This window comes from Amblyraja radiata, chromosome 3, assembly GCF_010909765.2.
Source record: "Amblyraja radiata isolate CabotCenter1 chromosome 3, sAmbRad1.1.pri, whole genome shotgun sequence".
Taxonomy (NCBI): Eukaryota; Metazoa; Chordata; class Chondrichthyes; order Rajiformes; family Rajidae; genus Amblyraja; species Amblyraja radiata.
In genome coordinates, this window is record NC_045958.1 from 78,243,561 (window position 1) to 78,267,510 (window position 23,950).

A 23,950-nucleotide genomic window follows, 5' to 3' on the forward strand; every position below is an offset into this window, starting at 1 on the left:
GGAGGGACCTGAAAATAGCTGTGCATCGACGCTCCCCATCCAGCCTGACAGAGCTTGGGCGGATCTGCAGAAAAGAATGGGAGCAATTACCCAAATACAGGTGTGCCAAGCTCGTAGTGTCACATCCAAGAAGACTTGAGGTTGTAATCGCTGCCAAAAGTGCCTCAAAGTACTGAGTAAAAGATCTGAATATCTATGTAAATGTGATATTTCAATTATTTCTTTTTAATTACTTTGCAAACATTTCTAAACACCTGTTTTCGTTTTTTTAACATGGGGTAGTGTGTGTAGATTGATGATCAAAAAATGAATTTAATCCATTTTAGAATAAGGCTGTAACGTAACAAAATGTGGAAAAAGTGAAGGGGTCTGAATACTTTCTGAATGCACTGTATTTATGGGTACACAAAATCTGTTTTCATTTCTTAATTTCCAGAGATTTATAAGTGAAATCATACCCGCTCCTCAGCCTGGCTCAGCATGTTCATTGCTCTCATATTAAGATTTTTTCCAAGCTTATTTTTCTTTTCCTGTAGTTCCTTCAGCTGCTGGCCTGCTTCTTTTGGGGAATTTGTTTTAAAATCATAGACTGTGTTAGTCTGGCCAAAGAGATGCTTTTCAGAATTAATCCATTCGTACTCTTTCTGCATCTTAGTCACCTGCACAAGTTCCAAACAGAAGAGAGAGTGCTCGGTAAAGATCAACAGTCAAACTCCAACTTTTAATTATTCAAAGAGAATAATGCAAAGAAAATAAATCATTTTCTGCCTAAAATAGAAAATATGAATAACCCGACTACCTCAGATCCACATCAGCCGGTCTCCTCTCCATCCACAAGTCCAACCTCCGCAGTTTTGGGGACAGAGCCTTCTCCAGGGCAGCTCCCAGGCTCTGGAACTCCCTCCCCCAACTGATCCGCAATTCCGTGTCCCTCACCATCTTCCAGTCCCGCCTCAAGACCCATCTCTTCACCTCTGCCTATCCTTAGCCCCACGTCCCCCTCCCTTTTCATCTGTGCATTAATTGCCTCATATTGTGTTTTGAATTGAATTCTGTCTTTAATTTGTGTACTAGTCATGTCTCTACTATTTATTTCATTCCCCTTACATGTTTTTCCTCTACCTGCTAATTTTTTGTAAGGTGTCCTTGAGACTCTTGAAAGGCGCCCATAAATAAAATTTATTATTATTATTATTATTTATTTGCAAGGCTTGCTTTACAGCAGTGGAATTGTAAATAATTTAAACAATTAATGCTTCCATTTAACAAAATGTTTTAGGACTTTAAAGGAGGTGGGTCTATTTCGATGAGTACCTATACAGCACAGAAACAGACCCTCAGCTCACCGAGTCCACACCGAATAAACTAAACCACTTACTTACTCTAAATCAACATTAATCCCGCATTCTCTTCTACAACCCCCTGATTCTACCACTCATCCACACGCGAGGGAAAATTTATAATGGCCTAATAATCTACCAACCTGGAAATCTTTGAGATGTGGGAGGAAACCGGAGCACCCTGAGGAAACCTACACAGTTACAGGGAGAACATACAAACTCCACTCAGAGAACCGCCAACATGAGGGTTGAGCCCAAGTCTCTGGTGCTGAGGCAGCAGCTCTGCTAACTGGTGGTTCGACAAATTAAGCTTAGTACCTAGAGATAATGTATGTATAAAGGGAAAGAGGGCAACTAGAGAGAGTCGGGCACCTCAGATGCCAAAGTGATCATCTATGTGATGAATGCTGGAAATAAGCACAGTCAGAGTATTTCTCTTGTTTTTTTCTGTGGAGAAGGAAATGAAGGCTGAGGATCTTATGGCAGTTCATGGAGATGTTTCGAGCACAATGCTGGTCATCCTAAGGCATATGGAAGTAGATAAATCTCCTAAGCCTAATCAGATACATCAGATGAAACTGTGGGAAGCTAGAGAAAAATTATAGGAGCCCTGACAGAGATATACGAGTCATCATTAGACGATGTGCTGTATGGTGGCTAATGTTGTGCCTTCGAATCAAGAAAAAGCCTGGGAACAGTAGACAAGCGAGCCTAACATCTGTGGTACGTAATTACTAGAGGATTCCGAGGGATAAGATTAGGGGTAGTCAACATGGTTTTGTACACGGGAGATTGTGTCTCATAAATTTGATTTGAGTTTTAAGTAACCAAGATGGTTGATGAAGTTAGGCCTTAGACGTTGTTTATGTGGACTATAGCAAGGCCTTTGATAAGGTTCCACATGGTAGGTTGCTCTGGAAAGTTAGATTGCATGACACCCAGGGAGAGCTGGCTGCCTGGATACTGAGTTGACTTCATGGGGAAAAAAAAAAAATTGAGGATGGTGATGGAAGGTTGTTTATCAGACTGGAGGCCTGTGATTAGTAGTGTGCCTCAGGAATTGGTGCTGATCCTTTGTTGTTTGAGGTTTATATTAATGATTTAGATGAGAATATGCAAGCTTGCAGATGACATTGAAATAGGTGGTTTCGTCGAAAGGGCAGAGGGTTATCAAAAATTACAGCAGGATCTTGATCAGCTGGGCTGAAGAATGACTAATGGCATTCAATGCAGGCAAGTATGAGGTATTGCACTTGGCTGGGATTATTTTCTCTAACAAGGGAGATGGAGTGCGGATTTAATTGATATTATAATAATGTAAAAGACCCGACCTATTTCTCTTGCCACAGAGGGACATTAACTAATGGGGACAGATTTAAAGTCATGGTAGATGGATGAGACGAAAGTTGAGGAAAAAAATATTTTAAACTCCAGGCATTATAATAGTCTGGAATTCACTGCCTGAAAGAATGTAACAGCAAGAATCTGCACCCAACTGCAACGCTTACAATCAAGATCTTGGAAACAGAACTAATTTAAAGTGTTTACCCCCCAGCATTGACAGGACAGACGGAACAATTCATTTTGATGCTATATATTTTTATGATTTCAAGAAAAAAAGTGTCTGCCGATTTCAAAACCTAAACATGTATCTGAAAAGACTTTGACCAATTTGCCAGTTACATTTTTACATTTCCCAACTGCTTTAAATCCTAGAATTTTAGGATTGCAATAAGACTATTGCAAATGTATAAATGATACATATTCCATTATACAGTATAACTTACTGAATAAATAATACCAACCAGGATGCAGAATAATAATTAACAACACTTATTTTCTTGAACTTACTTTAGCAGCAGCATCAGCAGTCTCACATTTATGTTTAGTAATGTTGTGTTCCAGTTCCTGGATTTTCAACTGAGCTTCATTCTTCTCTTTCACTAAATCTGATATAGAGTTGTTTTTTATTTGAATGTCCTTGTTCTGAGATTTTATAGCTTCCTTTTGCTTAGCCAGCTTATCCTGAGCCATCTTTACAGCTTCCTACAAAATACAAATCAATGAGACCATACAAAGGTGAAGTATTTATATTCTATATGATAACTTAATAACCATATTGTTTAAATAGTATATCCAAAAATGGGCAATATCCAACGTGGGTGCTGTATTTTGCTTGATGCTAACTTGAAGATTACCAAAAAAGAAAATTTTAAATTGTGACATCTTTAATTAAAATTAATTATTCTTGTGGATTTCTCCAATAAGAAACATTGAAAACAGACCCTGCACAATTTAGCAGACTCCCTCCAGGGCAACCCCATCCTCTTCTGGACAGCAGTAGTCATAGGGCCACAGATGAAGGCATCAGTCCATGGATGCTTAAATCTGTGTTCAAGGTTGTTGACAAATAAATATTTATCTTTTTTTTTGGGTGGGGGGGGGGGGGGGGGGGGGGAATGGGCATTACAAAATATAAACCATCGCCTGAAGGAGGCTGTTTAAGCATGCACAATTTCAGCTTGTTCTAATTCTAATGAAAAATAAGACATATTGTAATCAATTTGTCCAGTTTCTATGTAATTATTGGGTACCCTGCGCATGACTGACATAATCTTGTGCCCAAAACACCAACCACATAGTCATGATCAGAAATGCTCAGTACAAATACAAAGATAGGTGCAAATGACTTTCCTTATCCAATTTCTAAGCATTAATACCTTATTATTTGCCACTTCTTCCGCCATGTTTTCAATCTGCTCCTTGTAAGATTTGATGGCTGCCCCCACAGCCTCAATCTGCTCTTCATATCCAGTCTGCTCATTCTTCATTGCTTCTAGTTCTAAAAGCAGAGCATCCATTTCCTACAGATACAAACTCAAAAATTAACAACTAGACAGACTCCAGAAGCAGATACTCCTTCTGCACCATTTCCTATTCCTCATTTTGAAACATTTAAGGTTAAGCTAATTATGAAAACTGGTCAAATTTGTGATCCATGGGAATAATTTCATCAAGATGATCAGCGAGTACTAGTGACCTCATTTTTACGAGCACGAGAACATTTGAAAATAACTTCAAACCTGTCGTGTCTTTCAATTTGAACAGGCTTCATATTCAGTGCCAGCTCAAGTCAAGAGAGTTTATTGTCATGTGTCCCAGATAGGACAATGAAATTCTTGCTCCCAACAGGTTTCAAAAGTGTATCTACTTCCAAATTTAATACCCAGATGGTTGCCTTCAAAAGCCGCTAGGGTACAGAATCCCAGATTCGGAATCACACATAAAGTACCTGTTTTTTTCCTTTTGTCTTCTTAATGGACATGTCAGCCTTCTTTTTGGCAACATCAAGTTTCTTCTGAGCTTCCTTCAATTCTTTTTCCCTCTCAGCATCAGCATTTTTCATCTTATTTTCTAAAACAGCATATTTCTCTTCAATCTTTTTTTGCACTTCTTTTGTATTGTTAAGTGTTTCTTCACATTCAGCTAAAATGTTTTAAAGAAAAAACAAGAACACTTTAATATCATGTTTTGTAATCTAATGCACCATACAATGTTCGAATCAATTACTTTTCCATTTGCTTTCTGTAAATATAAAGGCAGGTCAGCAAACCAGCTTTTATCAAACTAGTCAATGTAAAGTGTTCATCAAGCATTTTACTTTGGTGATAAGCAGGCCTGATTAAGGCCATGCAGTCAAGAGTCGTATGCACCCACAACAGAATAATTTAATTGCTTCTTGCAGTGCATAACAGCCCCATAAATGCAATAAACACACAAAAGTAAAATTTTAAAAAATCAATAAATTAATAACCATAATACTAATGCAACAGAAAAAAAACAGAAACTGCTGGACTAACAGACGAGCAACATACAAATACAGCAAGCAATCAGGAAAGAATGGTTACAGTCTTTACTCCAAGACAGTTGGAGTATAAAGTAAGGAAGGAATCCTTACTGCAATGTATTGGACTTCTGCGAGAGCACAGCTAGAGCACATGTGCAGTTTTGGTTTTTCTACCCCAGAAAATAATGGCTGATTGATTCCAGGAATGAGAGAGCCCCTAGCTTACAGTATAAGAGAGATTATGTTAAGCATACAAATTTGAGGGATTGACATGATTGGTACTAAAGTAATTTATTTCAGGCTGGGACAAAAAGGTTCAGGTCATTTTGGAAAATATCCAAGGCATCAAGGCAGGCACAGAGTGGGGATGTGGGATATTGGACACACAGAGTAGGGATGTGGGGAAGATCAGACAGGAAAGGATACGCAGCAGACGATCAGCTATAAATTGTACAGAATTGCAGTCTCCACCATAAATCTCCTATTCTTTAATAACATGTACCAATTGTTTCTTGAAGGGATTTAAGCTCCTCCTGCTGCCTGTGGTAAGAGCTCTGCTGAAGCTTTACTAACAATAATTCTTCCTCTTGAGATTTCAACTCGCATTGTAACTTCAATTCTCGGTATCTGCAAAAGAATTGTGGAAAAAGAAACACAATGTTCACACAATGCCAAATACAATGCATCAAGATGCAAGAGAGGAGCCCACTTAGTATACTACTTGAGCCAAAATGTGTATGGAAAGAACAGAGTGCAATGTTTTTTTTTGCTTTTTAATGGAATTACCAAATTTAATAAAACTTATTCCACAAGAAATCTCAACTTTATTGTTGAGTGAACATAAAAACCTTTTTCCACCGGAATTCATAAGAATCCACCCGCCAAGGCAAAAAAAAACAAAAAACTTTTACCAGCAGCTTAGTATCAGGCAATGTTTTCTCTTTCCCCCTTTATACTTCAACAATATGAGCAGCACACAAACTATAATGGAAAGCATTAAAGGTAAGCATTTACCATTGCCCTGTGCGATTCAATGCAAAAGAGGCCTGGAACTGAAAGTATCAAGTATTCCAGTCTATGGAAAACTCATTCAGAAACAGGAAGAATGGAATTTACAATTTTCAAAAATTATACCAGGCATTTTACTTTACAGGCAAGCTTAACCATATAATAACCATATAACAATTACAGCACGGAAACAGGCCATCTCGACCCTTCTAGTCCGTGCCGAACACATAATCTCCCCTAGTCCCATATACCTGCGCTCAGACCATAACCCTCCATTCCTTTCCCATCCATATAACAATCCAATTTAAATGGCAGCAAATCAAGCCAACACTTAAAATAATAAACAGAACAGCCAAGAAACTAACATACCTTTCTGCAATATTCTTTAGACTCCCCAGCTCCTTGTCCACTTTCTGCAACTCATTTTGTTTGGTTTTGAGCTCAACCTGAATATCCTTCACCTTTTGGAGTTCAACCAGCACAGAGGCAGACTGCAACCGAGCACCTGTTTGATAAAATCGACGCATGATTGAAGACAAAAAAGAGCTACAGTTCGGTTACAAATCACTAACCTTAAGCACCATGCACAGAATTTAAAGTAAAAAACAAATATGTTTTCTTAGCCACTGTGATGCACATATCCCCAATAGGACGCGAGCACGGAGCAGTCCCTGCATTCTGTAGTAGTAACTAGTGAAAATATACTGCAAAACAAGATGAAAGATATAGGACAAGGGTAATGAATGGTATTTTAACATCCTAACCTCCACTTAATGTTCCCTGTGGGTCAAACGTATCACCACCAACAGTGACTGTCTTTGTCATTATCCTTGGATCAAAGGTCACTTTCTTGGCATTTTCCAAACAGTCACACACTAACACAGTCCCGAAAACATACTCCATTGCTTTCTTTAATTCTTGCTCATATCCTACCAGGGATAAAGCTGTGTGTACATTGTCTGCACCCACCTGAAAAAAGCAGAAGATGTAAATTACAATAAGCTGGGCAACACCACACACTTTACAATGTGGTCTTTCATGAATATAGAGCACTCAGCCCAATAGGTTTACAGCTGTGTTTATGCTCCACAAGACCCTCATGATTAATTCCCATACTAAAATCTTCTCATCCTTTTTCACACATGTTTAACTTCCCTAAAATAACATCTCTGTTGTTCAACGTATTTAGTCGTAGCACATTACTGCAGGTACAGCAGGCAGTGAAGAAAGCGAATGGCATGTTGGCATTTATAACAAGAGGAATCGAATATAGGAGCAAAGAGGTCCTTCTGCAGTTGTACTGAACCCCAGTGAGACCACACCGGGGTGGAAGATTGCAACCTTCACGTGGTCCGCCCCGTTTCGACTAATGCAATCAACTCGACGTGCACAAACGGAAGATCAAATAGAACAAGTTGTCCTACAACTTTAGGCTGTGCACGCAACACGAAAGAAGAAGAGGTGAGACCACACCTGGAGTATTGTGTGCAGTTTTGGTCCCCTAATTTGAAGAAGGATATTCTTGCTATTGAGGGAGTGCAGCGTAGGTTTACACGGTTAATTCCCAGGATGGCGGGACTGTCATATGCTGAGAGAATGGAGCAGCTGGGCTTGTATACTCTGGAGTTTAGAAGGATGAGAGGAGATCTCATTGAAACATATAAGATTGTTATGGGCTTGGACACGCTAGAGGCAGGAAACGTGTTCCCGATGTTGGGGGAGTCCAGAACCAGGGGCCACAGTTTAAGAATAAGGAGTAAACCATTTAGAACAGAGACGAGGAAACACTTTTTCTCACAGAGAGTGGTGAGTCTGTGGAATTCTCTGCCTCAGATGGCAGTGGAGGCAGGTTCTCTGGATGCTGTCAAGAGAGAGCTAGATAGGGCTCTTAAAAATAGCTGAATCAGGGGATATGGGGAGAAGGCAGGAACGGAGTACTGATTGGGGATGATCAGCCATGATCACATTGAATGGCGGTGCTGGCTCGAAGGGCCAAATGGCCTACTCCTGCACCTATTGTCTATTATACATTCTTACACATGGCTAAGAAAGTTTCTCCCAATTTTTTTGTATTTATCAATTTCCTGATCATCCCTAATCTCCAAATCCTAGCAGAAACATACTGAGTAAGAGATATTTTTAGTTCTTTGAAATGACATACGCCTGCTAGATTTCCCCCTCCAACAAGTCTTTCTTGTACAATGGTCGTTAAAATAACAGATGGATGGTCATTTGCATTCCTTTAACAGCATTTATAAAATGAAAATGTAGGGGAAAAAATCTGCTTTATTTACCTGATAGCACAAGAGACAGCCTTTCAGTCCACACACCTACAATGCATTCAGAAAGCATTCAGACCCCTTACCTTTTTCACATTTTGTTACGTTACAGCCTTATTTTAAAATGAATTCAATTATTTTTCTTTTAAATCATCAATCTACACACAATACCCAAGAATGAAGAAACAAAAACAGGTGTCAAGAAATTTTTGCAAACTAATTAAAAATAACTTTAATAACTGAAATATCATATTTACATAAGTATTCAGACCCTTTGCTATGACACTCAAAATTGAGGGAAAGATGAACAGAGCAGAGGACAGAGAAATCCTTGATGTAAACCTGCCCCAGAGCGTTCTGGACTGACCGGTGGAGGTTCACCTTCCAACAGGACAATGACCCAATGCACACAGCCAAGAAAACGCAGGAGTGGTTTCGTGACAAGTCTGTGAATGTCGTTGAGTGGCCCAGTCAGAGCCCGGACTTGAACCCAATCGAACATCTCTGGAGGGATCTGAAAATAGCTGTACATCGACGCCTCCCATCCTACCTGACAAAGCTTGAGGGGAACTGCAGAGAAGAATGGGAGAAAGTACCCAAATACCAGTGTACCAAGCTTGTAGCGTCATACCCAAGAAGACCTGAGGCTGTAATCGCTGCCAAAGGTGCCTCAATAAAGTACTGAATAAAGGGTCTGAATACTTATGTAAATGTTATTTCTTTTTAATTACTTTAAACACCTGTTTTCACTTTTTTATTATGGGGTATTGTGTGTAGATTGATGATTAAAAAAATGAATTTAATCCATTTTAAAATAAGGCTGTAATGTAACAAAATGTGGAAAAAGTGAAGGGGTCTGAATACTTTCTGAATGCCAATTTTTAAAGATCTATCAAATTGCTCCCACTCCCGCCCTCTTGGCCCCACAGTCCTCCATTGTTTTTAGTTAGGCCCTTTGTTCCACCATGTCCATGCTTGCCTTTTTACCCATCTACACTAATATCATTTGCCCACATTAGAACTGTATCCTTCTATGCTTTGCCAATTGTGCATGTTTTTTGCATGTCCCTTAATTGTCGTAATTATATCCAATTCTACCATCTCCTCTGGCAGTGCGTTCCAAATATCAATCACTCAAATCTGCTAGTGTAAAATAACTGTTGCCAGATGAAAACCAGATGATCTACTATCATTCCAGTTCCCATCATCACAATGTACTGTCATACAGAATAATAGTTTCTTCCAAACTATTATCCATGGCTTTTACGTCGCGTTTAAATAAACAGGCATGGAGAGCAATGGTAAACAGTGCACAGAAGAATCAACTCCATAGGTTATAGTGGAAACACTTCAATATATTGAGCTTACCAGATTTTTGGCTGCCTTAACAACGCCTTCATTAAGACATTTGGCAGAGATTTTGTTGAGTGGTATAATGGTATATCTTCTTTTAAGCTCTCCCTTTTCTAAAAGTTTTTTACCAGTTACCTAGACAGGGAAAAAAAGAGTAACTTCTCTCTCCTAATTATTGAAGGAAAGTTACAACTCTTGGAGAATGATAAATAAAACAATTTGTTTTGATTTAGTGTTGCAATCATTGTATGTGTTAGTTTGTCTCCAAAATCAATGATTTCTTCAAATGAATTTGTATGCTTGTCACCTACCTCTGTGTCCACCACAACATTATATAGACGTCCTCCAGCAACCACTTCTAAAGCAGTGGCTGTGGAAATATCCTTCACAGAGAAAAGAGTGGCGATAAGACCTTTCACACGATCAGAGTCCCAATTTTTTTCAGGATCTCTAAAGAAAGATTTTTTATACATAACGTTTTTGCAATAGATGCTAATCCACTTCACCACAAGTATGAAAACACCCTGCATAGTATATCTAGTTAATAAAGGAAAACCAAAATACTTTTAATAGAATAGAAAAATGTTAAACTATTGTTTAATTACATACCAACACATGTATAACGTGAAGCACAAGTTGAAATTACTTCAAAATGCAATATATGCATGTATGGCATTCTGGAACATTCCAGCTATACAATTGAAAATCCAAAAATATTTTAGCCATATGCTTGCTAATTTCATGTGTCACCAAAATATTTAATTTTAAAAAAATATATAAATTATACAGACAGAAGAGAATGGTTTTGCGATATGCAATTCTATTAAATTTGAAGCCTGGAGATAAACCAAACTTACGTGTATTCAAAACTCAAACTAGGAAATTTCACTACCAAGGATTCATAAGACTCTCTCAGCTTGTTCACAGTTTGTGACAACTCTCGACGTTGTTCCAAAATTTTCTCTTCTTTCCCATCTATAGTTTGGGGTGTTCAGCGTGGTGGGGTGGGAGGAGAAAAAAAAACATTGGGAGAACAATTAAATACATTTTAAGCAATAGTTAATAAGATTTTAATCCTTCTCCATAAACAGAGTGTTCATTTCAATTTTAATAAATGACATAATACACAGTTCACAATTTCACATAAGCAGAGTTGACACTGCAACAGAATACTTTAAATAATTCCAAAATGAGGGGAAAAAAACAATAAGGAATAAATTGCATTTCTAATTACGTCATCACATAACTGAAGAGACAAAATTAATGTTTATCTGCGTTATGATCAGATCATTGCAACTTGTTTAAGAAGGAACTGCAGATGCTGGAAAAACCAAAGGTAGACAAAAATGCTGGAGAAACTCAGCGGGCGAGGCAGCATCTATGGAGCAAATGAAATAAGCGAAATTTCGGGTCGAGACACTTCTTCAGACTGCAACTGACTTGCAACATTGCAACTGATTAAATATAATTATTTCAAAACTCGTGCAAACCTTCATAATTCAGCTTCTGCATTTCTGCTTCAATCTTATCTCTGTTCTTTTTAACAGCTTCAAAGGCCTCCTGGTTTTTCTTGTACCCATTGTCTAATTTCTTTGCTTCAGCCTGTTTACTTTTATATTCCTGTTGGGCATGTTTCAACTTCATTTGAGCCTACAGCAGAACATTTAAGATTGTGCATTTAGGGATATTTAAAGTTAATTTTAGAAAACAAATTGGCAATGCAATAAAACAGATAATCCAACCATCCTTGGGAAAAGTGCTACATTACACTTATCAATACGTTAACTTTTTTTAAAAACGTGTTACACAACAGTGTAATAAATTTTACAGCAAACACTATTTAAAGGCAGGAAATACTGATTTTAGATGATCATATTGAATGGCGGTGCTGGCTCAAAGGGCCAAATGGCCTACTCCTGCGCCTATTATCTATGTTTGTTTATTTGCACAATCCATTTTCTCACATTTGCAAAGAACAAAATCCCATTTTATAAGAAACAATTTCTGCAGTGCCAGTTCCTGGCAAGCTGCACGGCGGGAGTAGCTGCCCAGCCCATCAGCAGGTCCGGCTCGCCCACCGTGGACCAGGGATTCGCCCGGAGATCCGGCTCGATCCATCGCGGAGAACCCGCTCACTGTGGACCTACTCGGAAGGCCCAGCTCATCCACACAGGGTAGGAGTCGGATGGAGAGCCAGTGAGGAGACCGGCTGCAGGGGGGAGTGCACTACCTCGACATTGCAGTGGGCGCTTGAGGCCTTGCAGCACCCTGGGGATTGTCTGGTCCAGGCACCGCTCCAAGAGACCGAACACAGGACCGGACGTGGCCTGGAGTGGTGGAGCAGCAGCGGCGGACACCAGCAGCCACGCTTGGCCAGGCCGACCCTGCAACACCACCAGGACTACAGGCCTTCCTGGTCAGGTAAAAAACTTTGCACTTAAAACACTGGGACCTGAAAATGTCACCAAAAGCCGGCGACTCTGTTTACTACTGTGACAGACTTGCCCTGCATCGGAGATGCTGATTTAAGGTGTATCTAAGTGTTATGTATAGAGGCACTTGTACTGAACTGCATACAAAAATGAATTTGACTGTACCTCAGTACATGCGACCAGTAAAGTACCATAACAGAATGATACCAAAACTTCACTTTAGCAGGCCAGAAGAGAGTTTTATCCAGCCATATGCCAGTTATTCTGCAAAGTGGGAACAAAATAATCTGGTGCTGATGGACAGCATGATGCATTGAAGAAATTATCTCCAGAACAGATTTTTTTTAAAGTTATATTTACAAGATCCATTAATCATCTGATAGATGATCATTGTCACAGCAGCAAAACTGTACATTAAGCCAAAATCAGACCTTATTCACAACATGGCTTACACACCTGTTTGGCCTCCGTTTCAGCCTTGCTTATATCATTTTTACAAGCCATCATCTGCCCAGCAAGTGTGGCTGCCTCCCCATCTTCATTACTGGAAAGACCAGCAGAAACTGCATTAAAGTGCTGCTGAGCAACGACCAGAACCTTGTCATCTTTCTGGCTTGTCTCCTCTAGGGAGTGCAGTTCATCTGAAACCTTCTTCACTTCCTTCTCTTTTGCTGCAAGAGTATTACCATCCTAGAGAAAATACACATACAGCATTTACTGGAGCCGAATACATTGTTTTTTCACTCAAAGTAACACTTAAGATTTGTGTGTATAATTTATTTTCATTGGAAGCAGCTAGTATATTGTAATCTTGTGTACTCTCTAGATTGCAACTGCTTACTTGAAATTGTTAATTCAAATGTCCTACATTCTAAGCATCCAAACTATTCCTTCACTCAGTAAAATAACTGAGCAAGAGAAAAGCAATGAAGTATTGAATGCTGAATAGAAAGTTTATTTCAATATAGGGAAAACATGCTAAGGTGGCAACAAAAAGCAAAAAATCTTAACCATTCATCTTGGTAACCACCGAGACTATTTTAAATGAATGTCTCACCTCCTCCATACTTTTCTCAAGTGTTTTCCGTTTCTTTTCTTCAGCTTTGAGACTATCTTTCTTGGAATCTAGCGTACTTTGCACTTTGGCATCCATTCGATGAGCATTGGCAACCGCCTGTTCCAGGGCCTGAAGAACCCCACCAACTTCCTATAACATATCAAGTTTTAATTTCAAGCCAGGTAAATAAATGAGTTCATAAATCTTAAAAATGAATAAACCCCACTCCCTTCCAATTTTAAAGCAAAAAGGGAATAAAGTAGCGTGCATGATAATTATGAAAGGTAGCTTGTAACCTAGTTAAGTGCATAGCAATTCCTTGTTATAAGAATATCAGGAAAGCCAGATATTCAAATTTAATGGAATAGTATTTCTGAAAAAGAGTCAAAGAACATTCACATTGCATTCTTCTTGGGTTGATAATTTTCCAACAGAAAATGGGTATGTGAGCAAATGACACCAGCTATCTTTACCGTCGAATCAAAAAGCAGCAATAAAAAAATGTGTTTGATGACAAACGAGAGCACCAGAGTGCTTCATAACCGGTATTTACCTTATCTCGGATCTTCTCCAGCTCACTGACTTCTTTGCTAATTTCCTTCACTTTCTTTTCATTCTGTGTAAGAGTTTCTTTAAATCCTACAATACTGTCTTGCATTTTTTTTAGACCTTCAGCTGAGCGCAGTTTGGTCTCCTCTGCACATACAAACTGATGTGCAACATACAGACGAGTAAGATGTTCTATTTCACGTATTATTTTCTGGAATTCCAAATAAGAAGATCTTTCCTATGTTACAAAATGCAAACAAAGATTCAGGATTTGATATTATAATCAAAAAATATGATAAATAATCTTTAAATTCAAAATAAACATTTTTTTTTAACATCCTGTAACCTGCAGTAAACTTCATTTGTAAAATGTACCACACACTACCAATATCTAATTCAAAAGTTTATTATGTTTTTAAATCCCTGCAGGGCTATATGCCCTCTTTATTTCTATAGCCCATGAAATTATTTCCATTTACCTATTCAAACAGACGCATGTAAATTGGTTACAATGTAGAGAAAGATTATTGATATACAGCAGAGTTCCGTTCATGTGACCTGCTCAAAACTCCAACATTTCTCAAGTAGAAAGTGAGGTTCCCAGAGTTCCTACACTGCAAAAGATGCCTGCAGCCCAGCAGCAACCCACAAATTCACACTGCTGGATTCCCAAATGCTTGTTCTTATGTACAGTTTGGACACAAGATGCTCACAAGATAGGTAACCTTAATCATAATTTGTGTAGTAAGATTTAAAATGTGGCATTGAAATTCTAGGGCAGCGTGAAAGGCATGTTAGACTGGCATTGCAGCAGGGCTTCACAACCATATTAGCCACACGACATATCACCCTCCACCCCCACTGAAAATTCCAGTTCCACTCAATGCCAAATTTTTCACCGAATACTTAAGCTGGGAGGGGGGGGGGGAAAGAAAACTTGCATGTGGATAAAGGTAAACAGTGAAGGGAAGTCAGGAATAGATGCCATGATCAAAAGCTTCAGTTGATCGTAGTAAGGCAAGATCAGGATGGACTGTTGTGGCCAGTGCAGGAGTTGTGGGGTCAAGATGGTGTGGGACAAAGAATAGATAAAAGTAATTTCCCCAATAGGGGTCTCAATACAGCACGAAGACGTGATTGCTTTGGAAATGACAAATGACGATTCAGTTTCCTCAATAAGTGCCAAAGAACATTTTATGTCCACACATTTCTCAAGGTATGTGTACTTCTTCAAAGTTCTCCTCCTCTCTCCGACGAGAAGTTCTCGTCCTCTCATTGCTCCCCCTGTGATTCCACCACCTCTCCGACCACGTTTTAACGCAGATTCGCTACCACAGCCACGTTTGTTTTCCCAGACCAGTCTTACTGTCTCAGACTACATTTAATCTGTTTGCTTTGTTGTTATCTTCTCCCAGCTAACAGTGATCTATTCAACATCATCCTTGATCCCCATTCCCTTTGTCCTATTTTCACACCTTACACTTCCTTATCTAGGTATCCCACTCCCGACATCAGACTGAAGAAGGGTCTCGACCCGAAACGTTACCCATTCCTTCTCTCCGGAGATGCTGCCTGTCCCACTGAGTTACTCCATCATTTTGTGTTTAACATTTTATGTAAAGTAACTTTGTTCCATAAACCCTGGATATAAACGTCCCAAAGTAGTTTCATGCCTGGAAGTCCCCAGTTGAATATCCAAGTGACATAAATTGGCACTGAATCAGTTGTTATCATATTTCAACGGGGAGGAGAGTTGGAAAGCGGGTGAAACAAAACAAAATTCAAATTTCACAATTGCAAAGAAAATGGATTGTCTGAAATTTAATTTCTAGGCAGGTATATGTGCTCAAGAGGAATGAAGACTTTGCAATGTAAAAAGCACTATGGAACCATTATTTGAAGTTTCCAGAATCAGTTATGTTCAGCTTAGTGTAATTAATGCTCAGCAGACAATCCCATGGGAACCTACAAATGAGTATCGTTTTTCAGTCCAAAAATTTATGTCATATGCTATTTTACCAAGGTGGCGCAGCAGTAGAGTTGTTGCCTTACAGCAATTTTGGCGCCAAAGACCAGGTTCGATCCCGACTACGGGTACTACCTGTACGTTCTCCCCGTGACCACGCGAGTTTTCTCTGAGATCTTCGGTTTCCTCCCACACTCCAAAGACGTAAAGGTTTGTAGGTTGATTGGCTTTGTCTGAAGAAGGGTCTCGACCAGAAACATCACCCTTTCTTTCTCTACTGCCTGTCCCGCTGAGTTACTCCAGCTTTTTGTGTCTATCTTTGGCTTTATATAAATGTAAATTGCCCCTAGTGTTTGTAGGATAGCGTTAATATGCAGGGATCACTGGTCGGCGTGGACTCGGTGGGGGGAAGGGCCTGTTTCCACACTGTATCTCTAAGCTAACCGTTAGCGAAGGAAGATGGGATATTCTCGTTACACACAACTAAGTCAGAGCATACAAGGCAATTGTGAAAACTTCATTTTATCATATCTTTTCAATTAGCAAATTCGTTATATACAAACCTCCTTCAGTTTCTGAAGAGTGGGAGTAATTTCCTCTTCTAAAATCTAAAATAAAATACATAAAAACAAAATTGAAAGATTGCACCTTGAATTAATAATGCAGAAGATGCTCAAACTTTTTCCACACTCCTTACACAAAACATGATTTATACCATTAACGCACAATTCCAAATTAAAACTTATATTTGTCACCAACTTAGTTTCATTTTATTTTATTGTCACGTGTACCGAGGTATAGTGAAAAGCTTTTGTTATCACTTATACAATAGCACAAATCACTAAATGTAAGTGCTTCCAGTGTTTTATGCAATCTTATAACGAGAGGAATACTATTGATTCTAAATAGTAGCATCCCTGGGCCCTTCTAATTGTCCTTACACGCTTTCCACTGCAGGGATCTGGATAATATGCAGCTGCTTAACTGCAAGGCTTGATCTTAATTCAACTTGCCCCTCAGCTTCATCCTGTGGTCACCCAACCGAATTGAGCTGAAGAACCATAAATTGAAAATGCAGCCATCCCAGCAGAGAGTCCACTAGAGGGCACAGTTTAAAAATGTAAAGGAGTTCCGAGGAGCGATTTTTCTTTTAAAAAGCAGAGGGTAGGGTATATTTGGAAAGAGTTGCCGGAGGTGGTGGAGGCAGACACCATTGCAATGTTTAAAAAGGTTTTTAGACATGTACCTAGATCGGAAAGGCATAGATGGATGGCCCAAATTGGATTAGCGTTGATAGACATCACGGTCTAAGTTGCCCTTTCTAGCATTGACAAGGTGGGCCGACAGCGCCCCTTGCTGTGCGATTCGATTATCAGGTGGAATGGGGTTAAATGAATTACCATGTGGATTTCTTTCAACTTGGCCTCTTTTTTCTCAATTGTTTTCTGGGCAGCTAACTTCTTGCACTCATACATACTGGTCCCTGCTGCTTCTTCAATCAGCGATAAGATCTATGGGGCCAGAATGAAGAATTACATACATGCATCCTAACAGAACAACATAACAATTTCAAGATGTGTTTCATTAAATACTCTGACTTGAACATTTAATAAAATCATTGAGAATTCAGTGTACAAGCACATTACTAAAAATCTGGATATGTGGATTTCCACAAGTCTCTGATCATGTATTCTCAGTAAAAATGACAAAAGTATGAAACCAAACAGGAATCAAAGACTTAATCACGTAACCTATTCATTTTAAGTTTTAAATTCTCTTGGATCAAAACAACCATTAACACATTTCTATAGGTATTCATTGCATAAAATCCATACACAAACTAGAAAGCTTACCTCCATGGGTTTCATGTTCAAAACCTTAGTGATACGACCCTAAAAGCAAAATAAAATTTTACTTTCAAGGCTTGCTACAGCATTTCTAAACTGTAATGTATATATACGTTTTAACCAATGTTCAAACATACATCAGTGCAAAACATTCCCAATGCCACAAGTGGGGTTAATAGAAATAGCTGGAATATAAATTTTACATACAGTGCCCTCCATAATGTTTGGGACACATGGCTTCACATGTGTTTGTAATTGCTCAGGTGTGTTTAATTGCCTCCTTAATGCAGGTATAAGAGAGCTCGCAACACCTAGTCTTTCCTCCAGTCTCTCTATTACCTTTGTAAACTTTTATTGCTGTTTATCAACATGATGACCAAAGTTGTGCCAATTAAAGTCAAATAAGCCATTATGAGTGAGAAACAAGAATAAAACTGTTTGAAATCTTAGGCTTACCAAAATTAACTGTTTGGAACATCATTAAGAAGAAAGAGCACTGGTGAGCTTACTAATCGCAAAGGGACTGGCAGGCCAAGGAAGACCTCCACAGCTGTTGACAGAAGAATTCTCTCTATAATAAAGAAAAAAACCCAAATACCTGTCCGACAGATCAGAAACACTCTTCAGTCAGGTATGGATTTGTCAATGACCACTGTCCACAGAATAGTTCATGAACAGAAATACAGAGGCTACACTGCAAGCCGCAAAAATAGAATGACCGGGTTATAGTTTGCCAAGAACTACTTAAATGAGCAACCACAGTTCTGGATAAAGGTCTTGTGGACAGATGAGACGAAGATTAACATATCAGAGTGATGGCAAGAACAAAGTATGGAGGAGAGAAGGAACTGCCCAAAATCCAACGCAGACCACCTAATCTGTGAAACACGGTGGTGGGGGTGTTATGGCTGGCTGCTGAAAGCACTGGCTCACTTATCTTCATTGATGATACAACTGCCGATGGTCGTATCATAATTAATTCTGAAGTGTACAGACACATCCTGTGTTCAAGTTCAAACAAATGCCTCAAAACTCATTGGCCGGCGTTTCATTCTACAGCGAGACAATGATCCCAAACATACTGCTAAAGCAACACAGGAGTTTTTTAAAGCTAAAAAATGGTCAATTCTTGAGTGGCCAAGTCAATCACCTGATCTGAACCCAATTGAGCATGCATTTTATATGCTGAAGTGAGCCCCCAAAACAAGCATAAGCTAAAGATGGCTGCAATACAGGCCTGACAGAGCATCACCAGAGAAGACACCCAGCAACTGGTGATGTGCATGAATCGCAGACTTCAAGCAGTCATTGCATGCAAATGATATGCGACAAAATACTAAAAATGACCACTTTCATTTACATGACATTGCTGTGTCCCAAACATTATGGTGCCCTGAAATGGAGGGACTATGAAAAAAAAAAAAAACTGCTGTAATTTCTACATGGTGAAACCAAAATGTATAAATATGGCCATTATTAAAATCTGACAATGTGCACATTAACCACATTAGATTTTTTTCTATTACAAATCTCAAATTGTGGTGTACAGACTGAGGGAAATGAATAAATGATGGTCTTTGTCCCAAACATTATGGAGGGCACCGTAGCTGTATTGCAAAAATTACACGCTTTTACAAACAAACAATATCCTAATGCAGAAATCAATATTTCATTTGTGTTCTGCAATTTCCAAACTATAACAGTTAAAACAAACAACATTTCCAAGTCAGGGCCCAACCCTCCCATTCCTTTCACACAATTAAGGCACTTCTTACACAGTGGAGGCTGCAGATGCTGAAATCTTGAACAAAAACAAACTACTGCAGGAACTCAGCAGGTCAGGCATGGACAAACATTTCCCTCCGCAGACATGCTGCTTTCTTCCAGCAGTTTGTTTTGGGGCATTCCATACTCTTCCAAATCTTTAAGAAGCTGTAAAACTGTTAGGGAAATAGTATAACATGACAATAGTGTGTACCACAATATTCTGACAAGATTTTGTTTCAGTACTCAAAAATCAGTTCCTACATTTTTTGGTTCAGCAATTACTGGATGAAAGGCTCATGCAAACCTGCATTGTGAGGAAATATACAAACCTGCATGATGAGGAAATGAGGGTTGTTGACATTCAGGCCAACTGAACAGAATAGATCTTGCACTCTGGTGTTGTTTGCATTCACACCATTAATTAGGTACTTGTTTCTCCCACCAATTATCACCTGAAATAAGAGTTTTAAATGTAAAATGGCCATGATAATTTCACGTAATTGCGTTTAAAATAAATGGATTTGTGCATAGATAGCTGATCAACACTACTAAAAAGCTGTCTCTAACCTACATGGTTATTGCGCAATAGCAACAGACCGCCAATTCTTCAATCAATCCAAACATTTACATTATTGAAATAGGAAAATAAATCACTGTTCTTTAACAAAACTCAAACTGTTGGAAGAACTCAGTAAGTCAGACAGTAGCTCTGTGAAGGAGTTTGATCTGATGTTTCGGGTGGTTATCGTTCTAGAAGAGGGATGGGGTGCGAAAAAGAATGTGAGCATTGTCTACTGTTGTTTATTCCATTACAGACCACTGTTCTTTAATGTTTAGTATCAATCACAATATTGGTTTATGCTCGACCTCCAAATAAAATTTTATGAAAGTGCATTTGGCTTCATGCTTTAACAATAGTTTGTGCAAACCAAATAAAAAGCTAATAAATTTGCAATGGAGTTCTGTCCCCACACAGTCCAATCTGATATGCATGAAGGTAGACAAAAGTGCTGGAGAAACTCAGCGGGTGCAGCATCATCTATGGAGCGAAGGAAATAGGCAACGTTTCGGGCCGAACCCCTTCTTCAGACATGACGTTGGAGATATACACAGGCAGAACCCAAAATGTAGCTGTCGTTTACATGTCGCAGTCAGTAATCAGGCATATTAACATGGCAATGCAAATTGCCCCCAATAAGTACATTAATGAATGAATATACATCATTATCTTCCCACTTCCACACACCTCTCGTTCCATAATGCACATTAGTGGTGATCACAGCTAAGTGTGCAAGTTTGAAAACGTTAAAACAAATTCTCTGTTCCTGTCTTGACCAGTTCCCAAAATAAAAGTGACTGCTAAATAATCCACCCAAACCTAGTGGTAATGGAAATTTGTGTAGCCATTTTAAATCCAATACATTGTATTGCAATATACAATATGGATTGAGCAACATATACATTCATTTCTTAGTAGCACTAAATAGCTCAAAGAAATTACTCTTTAACCTGCATGGTTAGAGATTTTTTCCCAGTACCTTATCAATATTCATTCTTGAAGAATAACCACACAGAATTATCCATGGAATTTTTCATTCCACAGTGATCAGAACAAAAAGTAGTTAACTACCCATTGAGTACTAGAAGCATTCCAGTATCACATATGTGTTCTTTTGTTTCTAGCAGAGGGTAAAAACAACTATTGTTTATTGAATGTAGAAAATCAGTTTCTATTGTGTTGTTTGAATTTGAAGCATCATTACAAAGCATCAGTGGGGAAAAAAGGGAAGGAAGAAAAATCCAGTACCCTTCAACACAAAGGTGAAGAACGCAGAATATAAAGGAGGATAGTAAAAGCTTCTTTAGGTATGTGAAGAGGAAAAAACTATTTAAGGCCGAAGACTGAAAGGATGAATTTATTATGGGGAACAAGGAATGGCAGATAAATTGAACAGGTACTTTGGATCAGTCTTCACTAAGGAAGACACAAACAATCTTCCTGATGTACTAGTGGCCAGAGGATCTAGGGTGGAGGAGGAACTGAAGGAGATTCACATTAGGCAGGAAATGGTGTTGGGTAGCTGATGGGACTGAAGACTGATAAATCTCCCGAGCCTGATGGTCTGCACCCCAGGGTACTTAAGGAAGTGGCTTTAGAAATTGTGGACGCATTGGTGATCAGTTTCCAATGTTCTATAGATTCAAGGTCAGTTCCTGTGGATTGGAGGGTAGCTAATGTTATCCCACTCTTTAAGAAGGGCGGCAGAGAGAAAACTAGGAATTAGGACCGTGAAATGAAATAATTCTTTCAAAAATCATGGAATTTTAAATGGATTGAAAAATACCTGTCTTGAAACTGTAATCTCATCGTGAGTCTCAAAGCCCAGAGGACTTTGTTTTTTGTCACTGTTGTCAAAGGTTATTGATACAGTGGCTTTTGTAATCCCAGCTTGTCCGTTTTTGTAGACCAAATCCTGAAGGTTTGAGGCTCGCACCTAATAACAGAAAACAAAGATATGCATTCAAACAATCTGAAAAGTATTTGTAGAGCATTACTGTCATTCAGGGAGGAGGAGGGGGGGGTGGAGGAGAGGGGGAGGGGGGGGGAGGGAAGAAGGGGGGGGGGGGGAGAGCAAGGGGAGGGGGGGGGGGGAGAGAGGGGGGGGAGGGGGGGGGGGGGAGGAGAGGGGGGGGGAGGGGAGGAGAGGGGGGGAAGGGAGGAGAGGGGGGGAAGGGAGGAGAGGGGGGGAAGGGAGGAGAGGGGGGGGAGGGAGGGGAGGGGGGGGGAGGAGGAGGGGGGGGGGAGGGAGGAGAGGGAGGGGGGAGGGAGGAGAGGGAGGGGGGAGGGAGGAGAGGGGGGAGGGAGGAGAGGGGGGAAGGGAGGAGAGGGGGGAAGGGAGGAGAGGGGGGGGAGAGAGGAGAGGGGGGGGAGGGAGGAGAGGGGGGGAGGGAGGAGAGGGGGGGAGGGAGGAGAGGGGGGGGGAGGGAGGAGAGGGGGGGGAGGGAGGAGAGGGGGGGGGGAGGGAGGAGGGGGGGGGAGGGAGGGAAGGGAGGAGAGAGAGGGAAGGGAGGAGAGAGAGGAGGGGAGGAGAGGGAGAGGGGGGGAGAGGGAGGGGAGAGGGGAGAGGGAGGGGGGGAGAGGGAGAGGGGGAGAGGAGGAGAGGGGGGGAGAGGAGGAGAGGGGGGGGAGGAGGAGAGGGGGGGGAGAGGAGGAGAGGGGGGAGAGGAGGAGAGGGGAGGAGAGGGGAGGAGAGGGGAGGAGAGGGGGGGAGAGGAGGAGAGGGGGGGGGAGAGGAGGAGAGGGAGCAGGAGGGGAGGGGGGGAGGTAGAGGTGGGGGTGAGCGGGAGAAGCGGCCCCGACCTGCGACAGGTTGCTGATGCCCAGCAGGAAGCAGATGGAGTCCAGGATGTTGGACTTGCCGCTGCCGTTCAGGCCGGTGATGGCGTTGAAGAGCGGGTCGAAGCCGTTGATCTCGGTTCTCTGCGCGTACGACTTGAAGCCGTCGATGATGATCGACTTGATGAACATTTTCCCCTTCGGCTACACGCCGCCGCTCGGGTGGTTGTTGCTGTAAACGCCGCGCCGCTCGAGCGCCGCCCGCTCAGTTTGAAATTTGGCGCCAACTACCGACCGTTAACTTAAAAGCAAAAAAACTCCGACGTTATTCTCTCTGTATGTAAGCGCGGGTCTGCTTCTAATGCAAGATGCGGGAATTATTGGATTCAGACCTGTCCTTCGCTAGATGTTAATAATAATTTTTTACCGCAAACGTTACAAGCGCCTGCAGGCACATCCTTCAGCACCACACGGGGTCCTCGGCCCCGCCGGGTGATGCGACATTGCCAAGGGGGCGTGGTCAATTTTCTTAAAGGGACCTTGCTCCTCCTGCTGCAGCTCCTCCTGCTGCAGCTCCTCCTGCTGCAGCTCCTCCTGCTGCAGCTCCTCCTGCTGCAGCTCCTCCTGCTGCAGCTCCTCCTGCTGCAGCTCCTCCTGCTGCAGCTCCTCCTGCTGCAGCTCCTCCTGCTGCAGCTCCAAGGCAACGACACCCATTGTGGCTGCTCCTCAAAGATACTAATATATTTACTGCTCCTGTTCCATACTGGTTGTTGGCAGGCCTTGGGGTATAATAGGAAACAAATGATCACAAGATAGACACAAAAAGTTGGAGTAACAGCGGGGCAGGCAGCATCTCTGGAGGGAAAGGATGGGTGATGTTTCAGATTCAGACTCCCTCAGTACTGAACCTCTACAGGTGTGCAATGAAGCGCATACTGACTGTTTCCTCATGGCCTGATTCAGTAACTTGAGTGCGCAAGAACGAAGGAGGCTGCAGAATATGGTGGGCTTTGCCTTGTCAATGTAGTTAAAGCATTGCTGACTCGATATCATCAGAAACACATACCACCCTGGCCACATCTCATCTCTGCTACCATTGCGAAAAAGGAGTTGAAGCCTGAGAATTGTGCCCGCCCACCAGGATTCAAGAACAACATCTTCCCATCGA

At 40.8% G+C, this 23,950-nt stretch overlaps 1 protein-coding gene across 1 annotated transcript in view; it reads right to left on the minus strand.

The window, feature by feature from the left end:
• smc2 (structural maintenance of chromosomes 2) overlaps positions 1-23,264 on the minus strand; it is a 34,926-nt gene extending 11,662 nt beyond the window's left edge. Inside the window, exons 1-20 of the mRNA XM_033018172.1 lie at positions 22,807-23,264; positions 21,791-21,940; positions 19,775-19,897; positions 17,685-17,723; positions 17,232-17,342; positions 16,395-16,439; positions 13,870-14,103; positions 13,317-13,466; positions 12,716-12,949; positions 11,318-11,477; positions 10,685-10,802; positions 10,139-10,277; positions 9,843-9,962; positions 6,960-7,164; positions 6,565-6,700; positions 5,690-5,814; positions 4,633-4,826; positions 4,061-4,204; positions 3,192-3,386; positions 459-659 (exon numbers count right to left, since the gene is read on the minus strand). Coding sequence (XP_032874063.1) covers positions 459-659; positions 3,192-3,386; positions 4,061-4,204; positions 4,633-4,826; positions 5,690-5,814; positions 6,565-6,700; positions 6,960-7,164; positions 9,843-9,962; positions 10,139-10,277; positions 10,685-10,802; positions 11,318-11,477; positions 12,716-12,949; positions 13,317-13,466; positions 13,870-14,103; positions 16,395-16,439; positions 17,232-17,342; positions 17,685-17,723; positions 19,775-19,897; positions 21,791-21,940; positions 22,807-22,974 — 2,991 coding nt within the window. The 5' untranslated portion in view covers positions 22,975-23,264. The remainder of the gene's footprint in view (positions 1-458; positions 660-3,191; positions 3,387-4,060; positions 4,205-4,632; positions 4,827-5,689; positions 5,815-6,564; positions 6,701-6,959; positions 7,165-9,842; positions 9,963-10,138; positions 10,278-10,684; positions 10,803-11,317; positions 11,478-12,715; positions 12,950-13,316; positions 13,467-13,869; positions 14,104-16,394; positions 16,440-17,231; positions 17,343-17,684; positions 17,724-19,774; positions 19,898-21,790; positions 21,941-22,806) is intronic.
• Between the last annotated feature and the right edge of the window lie 686 nt (positions 23,265-23,950).